Below are 14,713 nucleotides of genomic sequence, written 5' to 3' on the forward strand. Positions count from 1 at the left end.
TATTGGTTCTTGCTTGGGTTTTGGTGTTTTACAGAGTGTGATTGTAGCTTGACTATATGGCAGCAGTTGCTGTCTCTTCTTGTGTAATATAGGGAGACAAACAGTCCTACAAAGGCAGAAGGGTGGGCATATAACAGCAAAATAACACCAGCAGAAAAAAATAATGAGAGAAAGTAAAAAAAAAAGACTAAAAAACAGCAACAACAAAAACTAGACTGAATACTGCAGTCTCTAATCACAGAAAAGGGAGAGGAGGAGAGAAGAAAAATAAGGAAAAAAAATCTGTAGCCTAATATGAGTATGACTTTAATGTCCTCTCTTCAGCTTCCTTCTGTTACATACTTGGAACATAAAAGTATATAAATTCGGTAATGGGAGCACGGTGGCTCTGTAGGCTAAGTACTGGGCTGCGAACCACAAGGTTGGCTATTTGAGCCCACCAACTGCTCTACAGGAGAAAGATGAGGCTTTCTGATCCTGCAAATATTTACAGCCTCAAAAACATTATACAGAGTCACTATAAGTCAGAACTAATAGATCTATTTTGGAAGAAGTGCAGCCAGAGTGCTCCTTGGAGGCCAGGATGGCTAAGCTTTGTCTCTCATACTTTGGACATATTATCAGGAGAGAACAGTCGCTGGAGAAGGATGTCATGCTGGGTAAGATGGAGGGTCAGAGTAAAAGAGGAAGACCCCCAATGAGATGGATCAGTCAGGTGGCATCACTGATGGCGTCAAGTGTGACAGTGGTAGTGAGGTTGGCCCAGGATCAGACATTGTTTCATTCTGCTGTGCATGGGGTCGCTATGAGTCAGTTCCGACTCAATGGCACCTGACAACAACAACATAAGTCAGAACTGACTTGACAGTACTTAACAGTAATAAAATAGGTAAAAATTCTAGCTCTCATGGAGCTAGAATCTAGTGATTATTATGAATGGTTTTTAATGTTCTTGTCCTCCAGTCTCATATTAGTGATAGTAAACTAGAACAGATTTCTACTTATATCTCTAACCACATAAGATCAAAGACTACACAGCCTTTGGTATGCACTGTACCTCAATGTAAAGAAAACAAAAATCCTTAACACTTGAAACAATAAATAAAATCAAGATAATTGTAAGAAAGATTGACATTGTCAAAGATTTCATTTTGCTCAGATCAACCATCAACACTCAGAAAAGCAGCAGTCAAGAAATCAAATGACGTACATTTGGCATTAGGCAAATCTGCTGCACAAGACCTCTTTAAAGTGTTCAAGAGCAAAGATGTTAGTCTGAGGACTAAGGTGTGCCTGACCCAAGCCCTGGCATTTTCAATGACCTCATATGCATGTTAAAGTTGGACAATCAATAAAGAAGACCATAAAAGAATTGATGCATTTGAGTTATTGGAAGAGAATATTAAAGGCACCATGGACTGCCAAAACAACAAACAAAACTGTTGGAAGAAGTACATTCAGAAACCTCCTTGAAAGCCAGGATGGCCAAACTTTGTCTTTCATACTTTGGACACATTATCAGGAGGGACTAGTTCCTGAAGGACGACATCATGCTTGATATAGTGGAAGGAAGGAGAAAAAGAGGAAGACCCCCAACAAGATGGACTGGCACAGCAATGGTCTCAAGTGATTGTAAGGTTGGTGTAGGACCGGGCAGTGTTTTGTTCTGTTGTGCATAGCAGTACTATGAGTCAGTACCAATTCGATGGGACCTAACAAGAACCTCAAAATTATCTCAAAGTGAAAAGTAGTTTGATTCAGTTCTGATTCCTATGGGATTCACAAGCACTTACCTTCCTTGTGGTGAGCCAGAAGCCGGGGAGCTGGTCTCTTTATGTGGAAAGAAGATATCTTGGTTGGCCCAGAGCCTGATACTGGTCCATTTAGGGTGACTCTGGTCCCTCCATCCTGCAGCCTGGATACCAATCTCCCCACATCTACCTCAGAGCAGGGTTCCAACTTGCTATCTGAAATAGGCCTGCTTAAGAACTTCCTCCCAGGATCAGCTTCCTCAATCTTCTGAATAGGTAGCTTGGGATGTTGTGACAGCTTGTTGGGGTCTATGTTGCTGGTGATAGTACCATTAGGTGTTTGATGTTTGATTTCACCTAGGAAAAGTTGGTGCAAAGGGAGAAGATAATCTTTATCACCTCTTCAGTTTAATACACATACATATACTTAATTAACCGCGGGAGAAAGATGAGGCTTTCTACTGCCATAAAGATTTACAGCCTCGGAAACCCTGTACAGGGTCGCTATGGGTCGGAACCGACTCAACGGCACTTAACAACAACAACAACAACATACTTAATTATATATATATACATACATACACATATACACGTTTAGTGGTTATCACAATATCACATAAAATCAGCCTCAACCCATCTCAATTGATGTGGATATAAAAGTCCCATGGTGGTGGTGGTGTGCCATGGATCTGTTTCGACTCATGGGGACCCTTCATAGGGTTTCTGAGACTGTAAATGTTTACAGGAGCAGAAAGTCTCATGTTTCTCCTGCGGTAGTTTTAAATTGCTGATATTGAGGTTAGCAGCCTGAATCGTAACCACTATGCTACCAGAGCTCCTTCCAAAAGTTCCATAGAAACAGGGAATTAAATTCAAGATCTCAGTATGATTTTTATTACCACAACACAGTAAATCCACAATAAGCCAAGATGTTTTAGTTTTAAGATTATATAATTCAAAAGTAACCTACAGTCCCTAATCAATTGAATAATCAATGCTTTTATTTTTTTAGCTTGAAAGACAGATATTTATTTTCTCGCAGAGGCTAAAAATCCAATCCAGGGTCTCAGCCATCTAGATTTCTTCATTGTCGTTCACCACCTGGGTGCTCCTTTATTCTTGGTAATCCTCCCCAGTATGTAACAGCCTCTGTTTTATCTGCTCTTATTATAACTCAGAAGTCACCTAACCTAGAACCCGCCCTTATACCCACTGGTGAGTTGAATCTAACTCACAGTGACCATATAGGATAGAGGAGAACTGCCCTGTAGGGTTTTCAAGGCTGTAAATCTTTACGGAAACAAACTACTACATCCTTCTCTGACAGAGCAGCTGGTAGTTTCCATAATTCTTTTTTTCTTTTCTGTAGGTTTATTTTTATTCAAAAAGTTACTGTCTCAAGACATATACACAAATAAGAAAACAGTACAATTAGGACAATGCAATGTGGAGGACAACAGGTTAGAGTAATATATAAAACATTTTTAGCTGGTTGAAAACAAAGCTGTAGGAACTGCTTTCACAAAGAAGTACTCCTTTCAAGAGTGAGGGGAAAAAAATCAACTCAGGTTTAAAATCATATATACAGTCCTCTCAGAAGTTCTAGTAAATGCAGTGATGTTAAAAATAACAAAGGCAATACTTTTGCACATGATATTGGTTGGTGGAAATTTTGTTTATGTATCAAGGTTCTTGAAGAGCAAAGATGTCAGCATGAGGACTAAGGTGCACAAACCTGACCATGGTCTTTTCAATGACCTCATATGCATGCAAAAGCTGGACAGTAAATAAGGAAGACCGTAGAAGAATTGATGCATTTGGGTTATGGTGTTGGAGGAGAATATTGAAAGTGCCATGAGATGACAAAAGAACAGATCCGTGTTGGAAGAAGTGCAACCAGATTTAGGGGAGTATTATGACTAGGTCTAGGCTAGACTTAGAATTTTGTTTAGTGTTTGGGTTATGCTTAGAACTAAGGTTGGTGTTAGGGGTAGAGTTTGGGCTACGACTACTAGTAAGACTTGGTCTAATTTTAGGGTTACTTTTAGGTTTATTTATTATTTTTTTAGTGAAAGTAAGGCTTGCTTATTAAATTTTGCAAAATTGGGCGTCAGACCCAGTAGTCATAGGCATGACGGGCTTGGAAAGAGTTTTATTCCCCTGTCTTGAGAAAGTCCCTCCCCGTGTTCCTCTTTTTTAAAAAAAATTTTTTAAAGTTTTTATTGTGAATTGAGTGATAGTTTACATGGGAGGATATCGATTTTACACTCAGGAATATATAATCATTTAAACAACCAAAGGACACATTTTGCAAGCCTGCGTCCTGGCTGCCAGCACACAGTCTTTCTCTTTCTGTGAGTATAGAGTCCTCAGCTGCTCTATTTCTCCATGTCCTTATCTCTACCTCCATCTCTGGTGTTGCTGCTTCTCTGGATAGGTTCCCACATTCCACTCATGCTCTTTCCCTTGATGGTCCTAGGGTCCTCTGTTTCTTGACTGTAAAATTAACTACTCCCCCCTTTTTGTTACAAAACTTCTACTTTTACAGTTGTGAGTCGCAATTAGTTATAACAATTACTCATTATTGAATCATAAGAATTTTATCCCCATCTCTTTTCACCAGATCCATCTAGACAAGATGAAAACTATTCAGTGGGGATTCTAATTTCCCCTGTACACTCTGAAAGTAAACTCCCTTTTGAAAACTTGTAAGCCAGTAACTTCGTGCCTTTATTGCCCTCCCATTTTGGGTAGCCATTTGTCTAAGTTGCCCATCCCTATTAACCCTGTATACAGAGGGGATAGGATTAATACTTGATGTGAAGACTCCTTCCTTCTCAGTTGGTATTTTGAGTTACTACGTTCATAGGTATAGGTCAAGTTCATCATATTGTAGCAATTTACACTTGTATCCTTTATCAAAGTCTTTTTTATCTTCTTCTAGTCGAGCCCTGGTGTGGTGCTTGGGCTAATGCGTTGGACTGCAAAGTAGTTTGAACTGCAAGGTCGGTGGTTCAAGTTCACCAGCTGTTCCTTGGAAACCCTATACAGGGTCATTATGGGTTGGGATCAACTCAACGGCACTTAATAACAACAACAACATTCAAGTTCTGATCATCAAGCCATCGAGACTAGGTCGAATGGGTAGTATCAGCAAGTTTGTACATTCTTGTGCACCTCCTCTCACTTCATATCAGCTTCACAGTTTGCTCTCAGCTCAAGCACTCCATGGCTATGTCCTTATCCATGGGCTTAGGAGTCCCCAGGTCTCACCACACTTTGGACCAACCAGCTCTTCCTCTTTTCTCTCATCTCCAGGTCAACAGGAGTCTATGGAACGTGTTGAACTCAGCCCTTATCTTCATTGCTGCCTTTCCCCCCTCTTCCATCACCAGCAAGCAAATGTGATTGTCTGCAAGATTACATGCTTGCTCATTTGTTCCCATTGAGTTTCAGTCTTAGAGGGGTGTCTGCCCTGAAGGGGACTTGATTGCTTGCCTTGATGGCTCTCTGGAGAGGTTTACTTTTAATTTATTTAAATCTACTCGATTGCTTCTTCATTTGGAAGTTCTGTAACTACATTAATCCCTCTTTTAATTCATAGTTTTGTTTTTTATTGCAAACTGTTAATTCTGGTTCCCTGTTTTCAGTCTTGTAGGTCTACTTTACTTTGATTACTTCTATATCTGGATTATGCTCTGGATGATATTGTCATGTATGCTAATCTAAAGTTGTCTGCTGTTTGTTCTCTGTCCAATGAACTCCCTTTAGTATTTTTTGTAAGGTTTTTATAAATTCTTTAAATTTCTGTTTATGTGGAATATTCTAATTTCACCATTATATTTGTTGATGAAATTTTGATAGTTAATTTAGTTGGGTATATGATTTTATGTTGGCAATTTTTTTCTTTGAAAGTTTTATATATGTAATTTCATTATTCTTGCCTGAATGATTTCTGCTCAGATATCTTATTTGTTTTCTTTTGTGGAAAATGTTTCATTTTTCCTTTCTTTGTTTTAGATTTTGAAGTTTGATTATAACATGTCTTCATGATTCTCTTTTGAAATCTATCCTGTTTGAAGTTCATTCAATTTCTTGAATGCTTATCATCTTATTTTTCATGATGTTAGGGAAGTTTTTTTCTAACAACTCTTCCACAACTTTCCAGGTTTTTTCATTTTTTTTGTCTCTTCTTGTTCTGGAATTCTAATCACATGTAAGTTATTCTTCTTAATAGTGTCCCACATACATAGGCATTCTTCAGTTTTACTTTATTTTTTTATGATTGCTCCTTTAGCAGATACACTGAGAGATTTGTCTTCAAGCTCACTAATTTGGCCTTCCATTGATTCAATGTAACTTCTGTGCCTTTCCAATGTATTACCTATTTCTGAAGTCTTAGTATCTAATTTCTGTTTCTGTATGGTTTAAATTCTTTTTATTTATTTTATCAGTTTGTGATTATAGTGCTTTCCCAAATTCTTCTAAAGTATTGTCTGTGGTTTACTTGATTTCATCTGGTTTTCCTGATCATTCTCTCAATCTGTAGAAGGTACCTAAATATCATTCTTTCAATTTCCCTATCAAGTAGTTCCATTATTATTTCCTGTATTATATGAGGAAGAGTCAAAAATTACCCACAGTCTGACTATAGAATTTATTCTAATCAGCTTTAAGAGAGCATCTTAAATTTTCATCATTCTTCCTTTTTCCAGACAGGAAGAGATCAGTAGTTGCACCTTAGACAACTGCTCATGAGGTTTTAAGACCCCTTTTGCTACTCACAAAATATGATGTAGAATGCTGTGTTTATGGACTATGTTATGCCAATTGACCATGGTATCTTCAGAGTCTATGGTATTGAGCCCGCAGGCCCAGCAACTGGTTCCTGCAAGGTGTTTGGCAATTGTGATAATTAATGTTTTGCGTCAATTTGACTGGGCCAGAATTCTCAGTGGTTTGGCAATTAAGATGCAGTAATTCACCATAATGACATCTGCTATGAGCAACCAATCAACTGAAGGCTAGGTGATTTCTTTCTCTTCGTTATTATTTACTTATTCATGCATTCAACATATAGTGACTGAACACAAATAATATGTAGAAGTAATTGTTCTAGAGGTGACAGAATGGATCTTACTATCTAATGGAAAAAAGAGATAATAAACATGTGAACAAATAGAAGATGATATAAATTAAATAAAACAATGGAAAGTGATAGAGAGTGATTGGGGAAGGAAAAAGAACTATTTAACTAGTACTCAGAGGTTTTAAAAAGGAGGTGATATTTGGCAATGACCTGAGTGAAGGTTTTTTAGGGCCAAAATAATAGCAAATGCAAAGGCCCTTAAGTAAGTTTGGCATATAAAGTAATAGCAAGACCAATGAGGTTAGAACAGAAAGAACAAAGAGGCAGTGAAGGTAAAAAATAAAGGTCAGATACTGAGACCAGAAGAACTAGATTAGATGCAGCTGCTACTGATTACCAGGGCCCTGGGAAGAGTAGGAGAAAATGTGGAACAAAACCAGGATTACTGGTCAGACAGAGACTGGTGAAAACCTGGAGAATATAGTCCTTAATCACCTTTCAGGTCTGGAAATGAGCACACCACAATGGCTCAAGTTTCAGCCAAACAATAGAGATGTCCTGGTGTGGTGCTGTGGGGGAAAGCACTGGACTGCAAGGTCAGTTTCAACCAAAGGGTTGGCAGTTCAAACTCACCAGAAGCTCCTCAGAACCTTATACAGGTTCACTATGAGTTGTAACCAACTCAATGGCACTTAACAATAACAACAACACAGTAATAGGGAGATAAACACTCCTCAGAATAATCAACCATTTGAGATTAAAAGAGCAATATTTGCCCAAGGACAAAGTTCAGAAGGCAGAAAGAGGTAGGAAAGGAGAAGGAATGGAAATGGGAAATATAGGGAGACAGTGGGATAAATGACATTACATTGTGGAAATTACAATCAATGACATGAAACTAAATGTGTTTGAATTGTTGAATGAAAAACTGCTCTGCTCTGCAAGCGTTACCCAATTCAGAATAAAAAGTTAAAACAAAATAAAACAATGACAACAACAAATACAAGGGTCAGAGAGGTAAGCCAGGACCATATAATGCAGAATAAAATGGAAATTTTATTAGAAATATGAGGAGGAGTTGCTGGAAATTTGGAACAAGGCAATGCTATGATCTGATATACATTTTTAAAAATGATGTACAGTTTAATGATGGGAAGAATGGATTATTTCCTTCTTGAATACCAGTTAAGAAGGCACTACAGCCATTCACAGAGACTTGGTGTGGCACTGCAGAATAAGCACTGGACTGCTTAAACCCACCAGCTGTTCCTTGGAAAACTTATACAGGTCGCTATTAGTTTGACAACAACTGATGGCACTTGACAACAACAACACAGACTTTCATGGATTCCTAGTGGTACAGTGGTTAAGTAGTTTGCTGCTAAACAAAAGGTTGGTGGTTTGGACCTATCAAGCGTTCTGTGTGAGAGAGATGGGGCAATCTGCTTCCATAAGGATTTACAGCCTCTGAAATCCTATGGGGGTAATTCTACTCTGTCCTATAGTGTTAGTATAGCACACTGTGGTTAAGGATACAGTCATCCAGGTAATAGTGGAAAATAGTAGGATTTAGCAAATAATTTGTATTTAGAGATAATGGGAATTGTTAATGGATTAAGCGTGAGATGAAAAGGAAATTAAAGATGATTTCAAAATATCTGACCACAGCTATTGGATGACCTGTATTGCCAATTATTTTGATAGGGGAGACCAGAATAGAAGCAGATTGAGAAGGAGTAGGGAATCAGTGTTGCGTTTTATCAATTTGAGATACCTATGAGGAATCCAAGGAGCACTGGTGGTGCTATGGGTTAGGTATTGGGCTGTTAACCTCAAAGTTTGGTGGTTCAAACCCACCAGCAACTCCATGGGAGAAAGATGAAGGTGTCTGCTCCCATAAAGATTTACTGTCCCAGAAACCCTATATAAAGTCACCATGAATTACAATCAACTTGATGGCAGGGGGTTTGGTTTGGCTTGGATAAGAAATCCAAGGAGAGTTGTTGGGCAGGGAGCTTGAGTTTGAGTAGAGGTGAGATATAAATCATAGTGATATAAATTTGGGAATCATCCTCAGCATTTCAATGATATTTAAAACCATGGGACTGAGTGAGATCACACAGAAAAAGGTGAAAAAAGGAGCTGAGAAAAACACTCTGGGACCTTTCACATTTAACAGTTGGGAAAAGAAAGAAAACTAGCAAAGGAAACTGACTTGTAATGTTTAATGTGGTAGGAAAATTTGGTGTCCTAAAAACCAAATGAATAAATTGTATCAAATGCTGCTGAGAAGTTGAGTATGGTGAAGACACTGAAGTGGCCATTTGATTTGGCCAAATGGAGATTAGTGGTAACCTTGACCACAGTGGTTTCAAATGAGTAGTACAGGCAGAATACCATTTAGAATGAATGGAGTCTACATACTAGCAATTAATCAACTGAGTGGCATTTCTTTGTTTAGACATCTATCTCTCCTTTAACCCTGTAAGCTTTATGAGGCCAGGGATTGTGCCTTAGTTCTATCTAATACCTAGTACAGTACTTGGCACATAGCAGCTTCTCAATTCATATTAGCCAAATTAGAATTTAGAATCTTAAGAAAGCACCTTGCTCACCCATTTCAATATATTGAGTCACTGGTCTAAGAACATTTTGGATCCTTCACTGGCCTCTTGAGAGATTATGGCAGCTTCCTTTCCAAGCTCATTCCCATCCTATCTACTTCCAAAGGACTAAATCCCTCTCTGGGAATAAATTATCTAAATTTTGCTTCCCCTGGCTGCTTTTAAACCCAGAAGCTTAGAAAAGTCTTTTGTTTAGAGAAAAATGGCCACTACTTTACTCCAGCCTTAAATACCCTTGTGTCTCATTATCATTCAGAAGTTAAGGGTGACTTCAGTACTGACCTTCGCTTTCATTAAGGGAAGAAGTATAGAAAGCTGTCCTTTCCCTCAGTAAGCGCTTTGAAATTGTGATTGGTTTGTGTCTTCGTGCTGTCACCCGAGGTGGAGGCACTGGAGGTGCAGTGCTTTCTTCAGGTGGACCTGAATATATCTGTGGAAGGGAATATACAGGAAACATTTAGAAAGATAAACTTATCTAATGCTACCTACCAATTAATACTTTTCAGGACTACACCACCCACCTGTCAGTTTGTCATACTGCATATTGCTTGTGTATTGCTGTGATGCTGAAAGCTATGCCACCAGTATTTTGAATACCAGCAGAGTCACCCATGCTGGGCAGGTTACAAAGGAGCTTGTAGATTAAGACAAACAAGGAAGAAAGACAGGGGAATCATTTTTGAAGATGAGCCCTCAGGTTGAAAGGTATTCAAAATACAAATGAGGAAGCGTTTTCTCCTTAAAGTAGAGTTGACCTTAAATATGTGGGTGGAACAAACCTCATTTGCTGATTGGGTACAATTCAAAATGAGAAAAAAAATAGTTGCAAACATCCATTAATAATTGGAAAGTGGAACCTACAAAATATGTACTAGGAAAACTACAAGTTGTCAGAATGAAACGGAACAAATAAAGATAGACTTCCTAGACATTAGTGAGCTGAAATGGTTAGGTATTGGCCATTTTGAATCATACAAGCATATGGTTTACTATGCTGTGAATGACAAACTGAAGAGGAATGATGTTGCATTCATCGTCAAAAAAACAAACAAACAAAAACAAAAAAAAAATTTCAAGATCTATCTTGAAATAAATGCTGTGTGTGAAAAGATAATATCCATACACCTACAAGAAAGACCAATTAACACCGCTATTATTCAAATTTAGGCACCAAACACTAAATCCAATGATGATGAAAGTGAAGAATTTTACTAGCTTCTTCAGTCTGAAACTGATCAAACATGTAATCAAGATGCATTGATAATTGAGGGCAGATGCACAAGAACACCCAAACTTGCAGATAGTACCCATTTGACCTAGCCTCAATGGCTTGATAATGAGAGCTCGAGTAGAGGAAGATTAAAAAACAAAACACACAAAAAAACAATTTTCGATAAAGGAAACGAGGGTAAATTACTACAATTTGATGAACTTGACCTATGCTCATAGAGGTTGTTGTTGTTGTTGTTAATGTGCCGTCGAGTCGATTCCAACCCATAGCGACCTGTATAGGGTTTCTGAGGAGCAGCTGGTGAGCTTGAACCACTGACTGTACAGTTCAAATGGCTTTGCAGTCTGGTGCATTAACCCTCAGTGCGACACCAGGACTCCCTCTAGAGAGTAGTCACTTGTTATTTTTGGTGATGGAAAGCTGACATCATTCCTGTTGTCAGATGGATCTTGGCTGAAAGCAGAGAATGCCAGTAAGGTGTTTATTTGTGCTTTATTTACTATACAAAGGCTGTGAGAATCATAACAAATTATGGATAACATTGCAAAGACTGGGAATTCCAGAACACTTAACAGCATTCATGAGGAGCCTGTATATTGACCAAGAAGGAGCCATTAAAACAGAACAAGGGGATATTGAATGGCTTAATGTCAGAAAAGGTGTACATCAGGGTTGTATACTTTCACCATGCTTTTTCAATCTGTATGCTGAGCAAATAATTCAAGAAGTTGCATTATGCGAAGACCATGGCATCTGAATTAGAGGAAGACTCAATAATAACTTGTAATATGCAGATGACACAACCTTGCTTGTGGGAGGCAAAGAGGATTTGAAATACTTACTGATGAAGATCAAAGACTATAGCCTTCATTATTGATTGCACCTCAATATAAAGAAAAATAAAATCCTCACAACTGGACCAATAAAAAAACATCATGATAAATGGAGAAAAGACTGAAATTGTTAAAGACTTCATTTTGCTTGGATCAACAGTCATGGAAGTAGCAAGCAAGAAATCAAAGATGTATTACATTACATAAATTTGCTGTCAAGACCACTTTAAAATGTTAAAGAGCAACGATATCAGTTTGGGGACTAAGGTAAACCTGACACAAGCTATGGTATGCATTAGAAAGTTGGACAATAATAAGGAAGACCAGATAATTGATTCATTTGCATTATGACATTGGCAAATAATATTTAAAGTACTATGAACTGTCAGAACAAATAACTCTGTCTTGAACAAAGTACAGTTAGAGTGCTTCTTGGAAGCAAGGATGGCGAGACTTCTCTCATACTTTAGACATGTTGTCAGGAGGGACCAGTCCCTGGAGAAAGACATCATGCTCAGTAAAGGGAAAAAGAACAAGACTCATAATGAGATGCATTGACACAGTGGCTGTAACAATTGGCTCAAAGATAGCAATTGTGAGGAGGGCATAGGACTAGGCAATATTTCATCCTGTTGTACATAGTGTTATTATGGTCAGAACCAACTTGATGGCACTTAACAACAGGATATCATATAAAGTTGGCCATACTAATAGTAGCATTATTAAAGGAATCAAAGGGTTTTCTTAATCACTCTAGCTATAAGCAATAATATTATTGCCAATTCTAGATCTCCTAGCATTCTAGACACACAGGACCTGGAAGTTCAAACTAATCTTGCAGCCCAGCATATTAACACACAGTACCACAACAGGATTAGAAGAAACTAATTAGAAATAGCAGAAATGAGAGTGGTGACATCACTGCAGATTCTACAGAAACTAAAAAGGCAAAAAGGGAATAAATGAAACTTTATGTTAATTTATTTGACAACTTAGCTGAAATGGACAAATTCTTTAAAAGATACAAACACATAAAAGTATATAAACAAAATAACCTTGTATCTATTAAGGAAATTGTATTTGTAGTTGAAAACATTCTATCAAAGAAAGCTCCAGGCTCAAATATCATCTTCAGATACATAGACCAATGGAACAGAATTGAAAATCAAGAAATAAAGCCATGCATCTGTGAATAGCCGATCTTTGACAAAGTGATGAAACACAATAAATATACAATGGATAGTCTCTTAACTAAATGGTACTAGAAAAATCAGATATCTGTTTGCAGAAAAAATGAAACAGGATCCATATCTCACACCATACACAAAAATGAACCTTGAGGATCGTGACTAGGGTGGAGGTGCAGTGAAGTTCGCCGTCAGCCATACCACAGAATACCAGGCAAAGCAGATACAGGGCAGAGACTCGGAACCACAGAGATAGGAATATTTAAAAAGTTTGAAGCCTTATATTTTGTGTAACTTGAAGCTGAAGTAAGAAATCATGTACTTTTGAATCTGCCAGGCTAGGAGGCCGAGAGCCAACATCTTGGATGAGACCAAACAGCAAGACCAAGCAGGGGAACAGAAACAAAACGGGAAAATGCAATGGGAACCTTGGAGCAAAGGTGGACAATACACTATGTCAATCTTACTTTATTCTAATTTTCTTTTTTTTTTTTTTTTTGTATCTGGTCATTGGTGTGCCCACTGTTTGCATACTTATATTCTGTATTCTGGTGACTAGAGGGGGAGCCTGAGCGAGTGGACACCCCCCAATCCTCAAAACTGGTGGGTTCTCCTGCAACACTTGCACACAGATACTCAGCCCAAGAGCAGGGGACTTTTTTTCTGGTTTTTTTTTTTTTTTTTTTTTTTTTTTAATACTGGGAAGGGCAGGACAGGGCTGTAGAGAGGGAAAGAGATTTTAAAAACAAAACAGGCTGAAAATTAAATTAAAGCCTGAGGTATAGCATAACAAACCAACAGTGGCATCTTGAAATCGCTCAGGCAGCTTTGAAAGCAAGAAGCTGAAGAGAAGACATTAAAGAGATACTCATATTAGGCTACATATTCATATTTTTTCTTTTTTTCTCTCACTCCACTCCCTTTTATGTGATTAGAGACTGTAGTATTCAGTCTAGTTTTTGTTGTTCCTGTTTTTTGCTTTTGTGCATTGTTGTTTTTTTTCTATTGTTTTTTATTTTCCACTGGAGCTGTTTTGCTGTTATATGATCCCTCTTCTACCGTTGAAGGACTCTTTCTCTCCGTATACCACACAAGAAGAGTCAGCAATTGCTGCGATATAGCCAAGCTACATTCACACTCTACAAAACACCAAGGCAAGAACCAATATCAACTGACATATACCAGGGAAAAAGACAACACCTGTGAAAGTTACTCTGACTTAAGCAATAAGAAGAGTGATAAAGGAAGCCCACATCCTGATCATATCTTCCTGGAAACAATCAGAGCATAAAAAATACCAAAACACATAATTTAGTATTAAGGCCACAGATAAACACTAAACATGCCCAACAAGCAAAAGCAGATGACCATATCAGCACATGTCCAGAAACAAGACAAAATGTCTGAGACAAATGACCTATAGGTAGACCTGGACTCCATTCTGGAAGGAGGGTAGGCCTTGGAAATGTCTGAAAAGGAATTAAGAAAAATGATTATAAAATGTTTCAAAACACTTACAATGCAGTTGAGAAAAATAAAGAAGTCAGGAAAGCACTAAAGGAACAATCAAATAAGATAGATACAGCATTGGAAACAATTCAATACCTAAAGAAAGAGGTCCAAACGATCAATAACAGAATATCAGAAATAGACAATACTCTGAAAGGGCAAAGGAGTACAACAGACGAGATGGAAGGCAGAACCAGTGAGCTGGAACACAAATCTCGCAATACCACTAAGATAGAAGCGCAAACAGTTAAAAAGGATAAAAAAAATCTGAAGAAGGTCTAAGATTCAGGTTTGACAACATGAAGAGGAATAACTTAAGAATTATAGGCATTCCACAACAAGAAGAATCACACAAGTCCACAGAGGAAATAGTTGAAGACCTGCTGGAAGAAAATTTGTCTAACATCCTGAAAAGTGAAAAGATAAACATTCAAGAAGCTCAATGAACCCCAGGAAGGATAGACCCCAAAAGAAAATCACCAAGACATA

The 14,713-nt window shown here is 38.0% G+C and overlaps 1 protein-coding gene across 1 annotated transcript in view; it reads right to left on the reverse strand.

Moving 5' to 3' along the window:
- Positions 1-14,713, reverse strand: part of LOC102814344 (oligophrenin-1-like) — a 673,730-nt gene that overhangs the window by 52,185 nt on the left and 606,832 nt on the right. Inside the window, exons 21-22 of the mRNA XM_006868550.1 lie at positions 9,747-9,894; positions 1,794-2,108 (exon numbers count right to left, since the gene is read on the reverse strand). Of these exons, the coding sequence (XP_006868612.1) occupies positions 1,794-2,108; positions 9,747-9,894 (463 nt within the window). The remainder of the gene's footprint in view (positions 1-1,793; positions 2,109-9,746; positions 9,895-14,713) is intronic.

Source organism: Chrysochloris asiatica, unplaced genomic scaffold (assembly GCF_000296735.1).
Source record: "Chrysochloris asiatica unplaced genomic scaffold, ChrAsi1.0 scaffold00118, whole genome shotgun sequence".
In the NCBI taxonomy this organism is placed as follows: Eukaryota; Metazoa; Chordata; class Mammalia; order Afrosoricida; family Chrysochloridae; genus Chrysochloris; species Chrysochloris asiatica.